Source organism: Prunus dulcis, chromosome 2, assembly GCF_902201215.1.
Source record: "Prunus dulcis chromosome 2, ALMONDv2, whole genome shotgun sequence".
Classification (NCBI taxonomy): domain Eukaryota; kingdom Viridiplantae; phylum Streptophyta; class Magnoliopsida; order Rosales; family Rosaceae; genus Prunus; species Prunus dulcis.
This window is the reverse complement of record NC_047651.1, coordinates 20,113,400-20,124,255: the sequence shown is the minus strand read 5'-3', so window position 1 is coordinate 20,124,255 and position 10,856 is coordinate 20,113,400. Positions and strand designations below refer to the sequence as shown.

At 38.2% G+C, this 10,856-nt stretch overlaps 2 protein-coding genes across 3 annotated transcripts; both read left to right on the top strand.

Moving 5' to 3' along the window:
- The first annotated feature begins 3,649 nt into the window (after positions 1 to 3,649).
- On the top strand, positions 3,650 to 5,237 carry LOC117619018 (DNL-type zinc finger protein). Its single transcript, XM_034348836.1, has 2 exons — positions 3,650 to 3,837; positions 4,631 to 5,237. Exons 1-2 carry the CDS (start codon positions 3,759 to 3,761, stop codon positions 5,122 to 5,124), a joined length of 573 nt encoding a protein of 190 aa, XP_034204727.1. The 5' UTR covers positions 3,650 to 3,758; the 3' UTR covers positions 5,125 to 5,237.
- Positions 5,238 to 5,908: 671 nt separating this feature from the next.
- On the top strand, positions 5,909 to 10,736 carry LOC117619889 (ATPase ARSA1-like). 2 transcript variants are annotated; one of them, XM_034349944.1, is made up of 11 exons: positions 5,909 to 6,147; positions 7,471 to 7,682; positions 7,807 to 7,869; positions 8,036 to 8,146; positions 8,436 to 8,510; positions 8,585 to 8,653; positions 8,746 to 8,811; positions 9,437 to 9,511; positions 9,589 to 9,687; positions 9,992 to 10,126; positions 10,461 to 10,736. In XM_034349944.1, the coding sequence occupies exons 1-11, from the start codon at positions 5,952 to 5,954 to the stop codon at positions 10,596 to 10,598; spliced, it is 1,239 nt and encodes a 412-aa protein (XP_034205835.1). In that variant the 5' UTR covers positions 5,909 to 5,951; the 3' UTR covers positions 10,599 to 10,736. The 2 variants fall into 2 exon arrangements, with proteins under 2 accessions (XP_034205835.1, XP_034205836.1); XM_034349945.1 differs by lacking the exon at positions 8,585 to 8,653 and having other exon boundaries at positions 5,910 to 6,147.
- Positions 10,737 to 10,856: the final 120 nt, after the last annotated feature.

Below are 10,856 nucleotides of genomic sequence, written 5' to 3'. Positions count from 1 at the left end.
CCCGCGCGACCCGCAGCCGCCCCTCCCCCTTCAGTTTCGTCGCGCCGCCGCCACAGGGCACGGCGACCCTCGCCGTCGGTGCCAACCGGACTAGCTCGTCGTCGCCGATCTTCCCTGACCAGTCGCCGCCCACGGGACGACCGGAGCTCGCCGGAAACTGGCGATTTCTCGCCGAAATTCACCCGAAATTCAACTCAATCGTTCTCCCTCATTTCGCCACCAAATCTTTCGAGTGAGGTATGGTTTTCCACCTATTTTGTGTGCTCTAACTGATGGTTGGCTGGGTTTAGATCGATTTCACCTCTAGGTTAGTTAATTTTCGAGTTGAAAATCGGCCAAACTTCGGCCGCTGTGATCGGCTATTTTCGGCCACTTTTTGGGGGTTGTCCAAGAACAAAAGTGACTCCAAATGGGGTGTTTTACCTAGGATAGGAGTTTGGAGTCTCGGTTCCAAGATTTTTCGACGCACCCTAATTGCTTTGGACACCCGATCTGCCCGCGCGTGTGGCGGCGCGTGGGCGAGGGTGGTGGCATGTTTCTGGGCAGTTTTGAGGTCCTCATGCCGTCACGAGCACGTAGGATTTCGCGGATCTCGATTCGGAGTCCGTTTGAGCTCCGAACGGATTTTCCATATCGCGCGATCCATGGGTGCAGTGTCGTTAAACCGTTGATCGCGCTGAATTTTGGATATGTCGGTCTACGTGATTTCAGGATCGCGTAGGATTCGACGGATTGCGAATCGGAGTCCCAGATACTCCGGAATCGCGAACCCTGGGGCTAGGGTTTGGGTTTTAAGCGATAACGCGATTTTGGCTAATCCGACCGTCCGATTCGGACCAAATTCGCAGAACATGGTTCCTCCTCCGTGAGAAACCTTCAGGGAAGCCCAGATTGGCCATCAGAGATCGTGGACCCCACGGGTCCCGGGTCGGCCGATCTGGCAGTTTATCACTTACCCGAGTGTCGGACCTTCTTGAATTGGTCCAAGAGTCTGAAAAGGGCTAATGCAGGCATAGGAGTAACTTGGGGTGAAATGCACGTATTTCTAGGAGCCGGGGGCAGGGTGTTTAATTTAAATTCTTTTATTCAACAGTCTATTAATTTATTATTCTTGGATAATCAGGCACCCGGAGTCCGGCTAACCCACAGGAGGGACCTTCGAAGGGTCCAGCTAGCTCGGACCAGCTATGAGTGGACTTTCTTTCATAAACGATTTTCTATGCATGAGTTACATAATTGAATTATATAAATAAGGTTTTTAAATGATTTTATAATGGTTTTCTACCAATAAGGTTTTATAAGTCAGTTTATATGAGTTAATTTCATTATTGGATTTTGAATAAGTTTTATGAACTATTCTTCTCGAGTATGATTTTTACTATTAAGTAGTTTAAATTATGTGATGCTTAATTATCGAAGCTCCAGTAATATTAAAAGCAGGGGTTGAGAACTCTATAAGAGGAGATAGCAGCAATATTTCAGTTTCACAGAAAGGCAGTGAGTTATTATATTTTTCTAAAAATAATTTATTTTCAAAGAAAACCACCGTGTACCCATTACTTTTGGTGATTACCCAGAGTCGGACCGATGTCTACGGACATCCAGTCTGATTATAGTTCAGTCAGTGCACTTGACTTGCCTCACGAGTTTCGGGGACGCTCGGACCGTGAGTGCCAGGATTTGCGGCTCGGCAGACTTGGTGTCCCGAGACCTGCCAGGATTGCGGCTCGGCTGACTCTGTGTCCCCGAGACCTGCCAGGATTGCGGATCAGGCTGACTACGGTCCCCTGTATCCTGCCTGAGCGACTCGAGCTGACTTGGTGTCATCGAGGACCTGCCGGCGGATCAGGCTAATCATAGTCCCCTGATTTCGCCAGTTTGCGGCTCGGGTAGCCTGTGTGACGCCCGAGACCTGCCAGGGAATTGACGGATAGCACAGGGGTACAATTAGGTGGCAGTTTTAAAGGATTTTTAAGTTTTTAATACAGTTATTATTTCATGCATTTCTATCAGTATCTTTGATACTCCGCATATGTTACTTGGTTATATTTTGCTTATTATGTGAACATTTATGTAGTTATGTTTATTTGTGTTTAATTGAATCTCTCGAGTTTGATTATAATCAAATAGTAGCTTTTATATCCCTATGTTTTTCAAATGGGGGTTATTATGTTCTAAATGGTTTTCTCGAACATTATTTTTGTCAACTCACAATTTTAACATGTTTTTCGCCCCCAGGCCGTAGAAGAAGGAAGGAAACGACCCGGGCCATCATCCTAGCTCCCGCCCCATCACCGAAGCGTAGGACCCCGTTTTAATTTTTCTTGGTTCTGTAAATTTGTTTAAACAGGCTCTGATATCTTGTTGAACTTGAGAAATTGGAGTTAAGATCTGTTTGTTGAATTAGTCTGGCCGTTGGTAGGATTTTTGAGACTGTTTGACAGGTGGAAGATTTTGGGTTTGGTCAAAATACAGGGGAGACTCTGCCGAATTTTCGGCAGAAGTCGGAAGAATTTAAAAGAAAGTGGAAAAGGAATGGGTAAAAGGTCATTCGTGCCCGACATTCGCCAGGTGTCGGACACGCACAGGATTCGGCTCGGATTCCAAAGCGAAAATTGGGTCGGGTCCTGTCATCATTTGCCACATAAGGTGATATGAGAATGTGGTATACAAATGTGATAAGAGTAGCATTCTTCTTTTCCTAATTTTGTTTTTTGTTGAGAAAATTGTTATATTTCGGTATGAATATTAGGCTAATGATTTTGGAATGACAATATTAGCCTAGAATATATATATATATATTTTTTATTTATTTATTTATTATAGTCCTTTTTCATTGAGAAATTCTTCAAATAATTTTATTTGCTAGACACATTTTAGAGTACAATATATATATATATATATATATGTATTTTTTTTTTCAACAATCCAAATTATCTATTTTTCAAGTCTTCATTCATAGATCATTCTTACAAAAACTCAAACAAATTTAAAATCATTAACACATCTAATTGCGAGCAATAAAACAGGCAAATACGGTGCTTCATTAAGACGTCTATTTTGTAGAGATGGTCTTTGAATGAATATCTACAAAATATATGGTTTGGATTAATGAAATACTATGCAGAGTGGGCCCTATAAGCAATGACAGACGCATGATTGTGACCTCATAAGGTCATAGTGTAAAAGTCCCAAAAAAAAAAAAAAAAAAATTTAAGAAGAATTCATGGCAAAACTAACAATACGAGCTAGTCGTAGACAATTTTCTCTCTAAAATATCGTTCCCTATTTCTACACATTAATTAATTCAATCAATCAATAATTTTGATCCAAATTATCATATGAATATGAAAATATCAACAACACACTAACAAAAAAATTCCAAACACATTATCAACATAACAATATCAATATACAAGATAGACCATAACAATATCAATCAATTCATTTATAAACTCTAATCAAAATAATTATATCAATATCAATAAATCCTAATTCATAAAAAAAAGAAGCCCTAATCCATAAAAACTTGGAGGGCACCCCAATCCCAATTATATATTTTAGATAAGTATAGAGAATATTTAATCTAGTATTAGCCTTTTTTATTAGTTAAGGACAAACTTGGAGGGCACCCCAATCAATTAAAGAAAAAAGAAAACACTTGAGGGCATCCCATCCTCTGTTGGTAAATACCGTCTATTATTACCGCTCACTTGACTTAAACCGACATTGAACCGCCAAAGCTTGAGAAATCGACCATGGCTGCTCGGATGTTGCAGAGGCGCATAGGCTCACTCTTCCTCAGCAATCAGCAGCAGCACGCCAAACTCTTCAAAGGTTAGCCTCCACTCTCTATTGCCCACTCAAAAACCCAAGAAATCATGTTTGCGAAATTGGGGTTTCTTAGTTGATTTTGGTGGGGTTCTGTTTTCATCAACGAAAAATATGAAATTTGATTACCATTACACATCCAAAAATTGATCAGGCTAGAAAAAGCCTCCACCTTGCTATATTTTGGTCTATATGAAGAAAATTTATCATCTTTGTGAGATCACCATCTATTTACAATTGGGCTAACTGGCATAAGAGATTAACTTGAAGAGCTTAATTTAGGAACTATGCAGTTTTCATGGTCATCCATTGGTGGTTCTTTCCCTAATTTCCTCATAGGATGAGTGTTATTTTTGGATGCCGGGTTAGGATTAGGAGGAAAATTTCCTGAGGTGAATGTACTCCAACAATATCTGTAACATGGAACACTTGAAAATTTGGCAGAATAGTTTGAGAAATAGAGTTCACAAATTGCATTTAAGTATTAGATGGTTTATTTATTGTATGTTAATCTATTCATGGTTTTAGGAAATTGGTGTTATTTGCTTGTTGACCTTCAAAAAACAGAGACATGGGCACCCATAGTTTGCGAAACTCATCAATTTAGATACAGAAGACTATGAGTATGTTGTGAGTTTTGTGACTGAACATTTGAAAAAAAAGAAGAAAAACTTGAAGTTCCTTTTGTTGATCTATTTCCATGACAGTCCTCCTTTGCCTCTCCCTTTGGGCTGAAGAACTTGTTGGGTATACAATTTTGATTAACTTTCGTTTTTCTTTATGCAAATTGTTGTTGCAGAGCAATTTGTTCCTTCTGTGAGTTCTGTACTCGGGAAATATGGATTTGACAAAAGGGATTTTCAGACGCAAACAAATGCAACCAATCTAGTTAATGAGGGTTTGGCAGATCATGGAGATGGCAGTTTGAAGCCTAGTTGTGACTCGAATAACTCTCCGTCTCTCTCAAATGCCATCAGCAGTTCTGATGTCAAATTTTCTGCTGCTGCCAACTTGAAAACATCCCCAAGGCATGACCTTGCCATGCTTTTTACTTGCAAGGTCTGTGAAACAAGATCTATGAAGACGTGTAGTCGAGAATCATACGAGAGTGGTGTGGTGGTAGCGCGTTGTGGCGGGTGTGATAATCTACACCTGATTGCTGATCATCTTGGGTACTTTGGAGCACCGGGAACCATCGAGGACTTTCTAGCTGCCCGCGGGGAGGAGGTGAAAAAAGGTTCTGCTGATACACTGAATCTGACTGTTGAAGATTTAGCCGGAAAGAAAATTTGAAATGATTGAACTTCAGCTATTATAATGTAGCATTCATATAAACATTTTAAAGTTATGTACAAAAGTTGAACCATAGTTTGATTTGGCAATGTCAAGTTTCACTTACAAAATCTTTTTTCTGTGTTTGATGAAGATTAACAAGGTGATCTATGCTCAGTGCTTCCATTTTGGGTAGGGAATTTATGAACGTAAAGGTACTTCGGCCTGAGAATTCATTGGCAGATATGTCATCTAGCCCAAACCCGATTGCCATTCGGGTGGTAAGTATGAAGCCAGCGTTTAGTGTCTGCTCAAATATATAATACAGCAAACCCAAAAAAGAAAGAAAAAAAATAAGAGGCAAAAGGGCGATTTCATCTAAATAATAGCAATGAAAAACAAGAATTTAATCGACTTAATTTGATGAATAGAAAACGCGTTAACTTGTTGGTTGTTTGATTTAAATGGCAATTTCTGTTCAAATTTGAAAAACAAAAATTGCTTCAATACTCATGAAAACAACAGTGAGTATCACCCTTGTCATTTTAGTGGAATGGCTTGGAGATTAGTTTTTATTCCGAGGAGTTTGCAGCACAAGTGGTTATGAGACGGAATTGAGTTTTGCTTATCCGTTTTCTCAATATTGTTTGTGTTAAAAAAAATTAATTTTTATTGTCTAAATTAAATAAAATCACTCTCAATATACATTATTTCCAAATATAAAAGTGGTTACGGATAACGGGTCAAGTACTTGAGCTCCATCTGGGTACCGAGTCTGAGCTTATATAAATGCCAACCGACCGAAGTAGCACTCGAACTGAAATTCTCTCCCTTACCAGAAAGAAACCATGGCGAGCAGTACGTGTATTCCCTCCACTTTTTCACCTATTCTTCACAACTTGACTACCAGAAACTCCATTACTATGGTGGGTTTGCTCTCTTATGCCCCCAAAAGCCTCAGGCCTCTCTCTCTTACCAAAAGCTTCAGCTTCAGCTCACTTTCCACAGCCAGAAAACTACCGGGAAAATTGTTCCAATTCCAAGGTAGTGCCTTTCTTCAATATCGACTGTTATTTATCATGTGGGTCTGAATTTTTTTTATACATTAGATAATATTTTTTGAGTCATAATTGAAACTTGTCTGTGATTTTAGCTAGTTGCTTTGACTTTTCGGATTGATTTTCTTCTTAATTGATGATTTTAATGGGCATTGAACTCGTGTGGTTTGAAGCAGTAGCGACATGGTTGTAATTTTATTGGTTATTCTTTTAGAGCAACTGGTTTAGCTTGGTAGAGAAGAAAATGTATTGGATAAATGACTGAAATTGAAGTGGGAATTAGTGAGAATAAGGAGATTTTCTTTGTGTTTTTTTTGGCTATGAGAAATATGGGTTTTTAGTAATATTTTGCTGTTGAATATGTGCCAAAGCTGGCAGAAGACGCGTGGTAAGGTTTCCACTAGCTGCAAATATAACTCATTGCAGAATCGTATTGGAATGAGTGGAGGTTGGGGATGAAAGTTTCCGCTCAAAGCACTTGCACTTTGGTATATTATATGTACTGAGTCTGTTTGTATCTTGGGCTCTAATTGAAGGAAACAGAGGAGATCATGGCTAAGAACTTGCTTTTCTTTAACCAATAAATTGGAGTCAATCCACTGTGTAGTGTGTAAGAATTGTGAATGACGAAAACAAAATGTTTACTCTTGAAACATATGCTTTAGGAAGAAGCCCCATTATCAATTTTTCCCCCTTCTGTGAAATTTCTGTTGATTTGACCCTTTTTGTGAAATTTCTCTCTCTTGCTGTGAAACCATCCACTTCCCATACAGGTGAAAATTATACTGAGGTTAAATTTCTTGGACTATTAGTAGGCACCTAATATACTGGTTGATCGGAAATTCATGTTTGGGTTTCTTCTATGTATAAAATTTTGCTGTGGTTCCTGACAATTATTGAAAACGAAAGAAGTTTGAATCTTTAGTTTTTGTTATAATGAGACCCAACAGATAATGTCTTCTCTCAACCAAGCCCTATATTGTTTAGAAATAATATCAGAAAATTGAGACTTCATTTCTCTCTCCCTCATGTTTTCTCTAAAATGAGTAAGTTCTTGATGAGTTTACTATAAATGTAATTGTTTGTATGAAAAGCCACATCTAATCATATGCTGGCTGTGATTTCCATCATGGAATTTATTTGTCCCTGTTTAGGCGTTAGGGCTTGTTTTATTCTAAGTGCCTCACAAGTTTAGAAGTATAATTTAGAAAGAGAAGTTTGTGATGTTATTATGGGATTTTTGACAGTGCAAAGTTGAGTGTGTCAGAATGAATCTTTTTCATTTATACATTGTCTTAATTTTGGTCAGTGAGATCAGTTGCCGCTCCGGCTGAAGCTGTTGCCGGGTTTGATGACATGGTTTCTGGGACTCAGAGAAAGTATTACTTGTTAGGTGGGAAGGGCGGTGTAGGAAAAACAAGTTGTGCTGCGTCACTTGCTGTAAAATTTGCTAATAATGGGCATCCCACTCTTGTGGTTTCCACTGATCCAGCACATTCCTTGAGTGATTCCTTTGCTCAGGTTTAAAACACTCTTACTTATTAATGTTTTAAAGTATTCACATTTCCTGCAAAGTAGAAACTGGTTGTATGTATGCGTGTATGTGCACAAATATATTATAATTGTATATGTTGTCTTGTCCTAGGATTTGACTGGAGGGACACTTGTACCAGTTGATGGGCCCGAAGCTCCGCTTTTTGCTCTTGAGGTGTGGAGTTAGCTTTGTATATGAGTTTTCTTCATGTAATTCTCTGTTTGCGGTACTTGTTTTATGAGATGACCACTACAATGATTAATTGGTTGTTAGTTTTTCTTAGTATGGTTTTGTAATCTTATACTTAGTGTACGTGGTTAAACTAATAGCTATACCACAGATAAACCCTGAGAAGGCAAGGGAAGAATTCCGTAATGTAAATCAGCAAAATGGTGGAACAGGAGTCAAAGATTTCATGGATGGTATGGGCCTTGGGATGCTTGCAGAACAGGTAAAGCTTTTATTTGGAGATATTGGTGTTGCAACTTGAGTTGTAGTTATCATCTTTTGATCCTATTTTTATGTGATATGGATGTCCTTAAGCCCTTAAAGGCCTAACTGATATGTTGCACACATGTGCATGCACACTTATATTCTCGCATCATGATCTAATTAGTATAGGGTTTACACATATAAAAGGATCACATGTACCAATATAGATTCACTAATGCTTTATGATGATCCTTGCTTCTCTCTTTAACCTTGGTGTTTTATTATTATCATTATTTCTACGGTTGAAGTTAGGAGAGTTAAAACTGGGAGAATTACTAGACACACCTCCTCCTGGTTTGGATGAAGCTATTGCAATTTCCAAGGTATGTCTTTTTTGGCTTGCCAACATGCTCAAAATATTTTTTTCTCTTCTATTAATGCATAATCCTCTTTCCAGGTGATACAATTTCTTGAATCCCCGGAATATAGCATGTTTACTCGTATTGTTTTTGATACTGCACCCACGGTGAGAAAATATTGATGCTTTTTCACCTCAAAGTTTATTTTTATTTTTAAAAATGTTGGAATTAGCTCACTATGATGGGATATTGTTAACAGGGTCACACATTGCGGCTTTTGTCCTTGCCAGACTTTTTGGATGCATCAATTGGCAAGATATTGAAGGTAATGACGGCAACTTAGAATGAATAACTATAGAAATGTGTGCATGTATTTTTCTTTTTGGAATTAAATGCATCATATGACTTGAAATTTAAATTAGGAGATAATTTATGAGCAGTTAAAGTCTGCTGCACTCCTTTGAAGTTTCGATAGAATGACTGCTATACCCAATGTTCTAGTTACTTGATTCTAGTTCCCAACAAGATAACATTGACTTTGTTTCTTGACTAATTGCTTGAGAAGTATTGTTGCTGGAAAAATGTTTGCCATTTTTTTGGTAGTTTATTTTCTTAGAAGTTTAAAGGTGTAAACGCTTGATGTAACTTATGGATAAAAGCTCTGATAACTGAAGTAAGCTAACTTTGTTGGTGTTGACGCTCATCATATCCAGGCAAAAATAAAAAAAATAGGCAATTGGAACGTGGAAGACAATTTCCCCTGGTTCTGGGATCACTTGATTGTAGCATATTGTATTTCCTCGTAAACATATGGCTAGTCTGTAACTGAAAAGACAAAAAATATATGGCTAATCTCAAATGAATTTTAGCATTCTTACCTGTGTAGACATGTTTGCTACTAATTGCTTGTTCTTTTAATTTGCAAATAGTTAACATTCTCTGTTACACAGCTTAAACAGAAGATATCTTCAGCCACCTCAGCTATCAAATCTGTCTTTGGGCAAGAGCAACCTCAACTGGGAGCAGTAAGTCTGATACTTTGAGCTGTTTTTATACTCTGCTACAAGTATGCTAATCCTTTAATTGTAAAACTTCAATGCAGGCTGACAAATTAGAGCGACTCAGAGAGAGGATGATTAAAGTGCGTGAGCTTTTCCGCGATACTGATTCCACAGAGTTTGTCATAGTAACAATACCCACGGTAAAATCTTTGAAAATGTGGTTTGATACTGGATGTTTGTGATTTTTTGTAAATGTTGTTTTCCTTTATGCTGTAATTTAATATGTTATCAGTTAACTTTGATAGAGATCTGTTTACCTGATTTATATTCTACAATGTAGAATTTAATCTTGTAAAAAGATGGATCTCTGCATATTATATTTCCTCTTTTTTCCTTCCTAGCGAGCATCATTTACTTGGAAGCTGGCTAAATATGTTCAATGTTGGATGAAAAATTTGATTCTCATCGATTGTTCACACGTTTTTTTTCTTGTTCTTGCACAAGGTGATGGCAGTCAGTGAGTCATCTAGGTTGCATGCCTCCTTGAAGAAGGAAAGTGTTCCTGTGAATCGACTCATTGTTAATCAGATTCTTCCCCCATCTGCCTCAGACTGCAAATTTTGTTCAATAAAACGAAAGGTATTAATCTACTCTCCTTTTAATTTCGAGTAGGAAATGCATTCACCCTCCGTCCTTTTGGCAGAATGTGTGTTTTTTATGGCATCTAGTAAAATGATGTTTTGATGAAACTAATAACCAGTTGAATGCAAGAACTGCCCAGACCGTGCAAAAAATATTGTGCTTCAAAGATAATGCTCTTCCATCTCATATGGATGGGGTGAGCCCCACCCATGTGCAAGCATTACATGTGGGACCCATGCTTTAGTTCGATTTATTCTGTTTCTTAATATTCTTACATGTTTGGTTGGGGCGGCAAGGAATTCTAACTAATTTTTCTTTCTAAATACCTCAGGATCAGTTGCGTGCTCTTGATATGATCCGGAGTGATACAGAGCTTGCCGGCCTGACATTGATCCAGGCACCACTAGTTGATATGGAGATCAGAGGTGTTCCTGCCCTTAGATTTCTAGGAGATATAATTTGGAAATGATCATCTATCTGCACAGTCATATAATCAATGATAAAAGAAAGGACCTTTTTTTCTTTAACTATTCATTCATTTGACAAAATGGGTTGAATTTGTATCCAGTAAAGTAATTTTCCGTAAAAACTGACTTCCCTTCGTTTCCCCATCCCAACCCATCTTACTATAATGCAATAAACCAATTTATCGCAGGTATAGAAATTGTGACGGGCTGCACTGAAGCTCAATCTGTTCAAATTCTTAGAATCCAAGCCTTCTTGGACA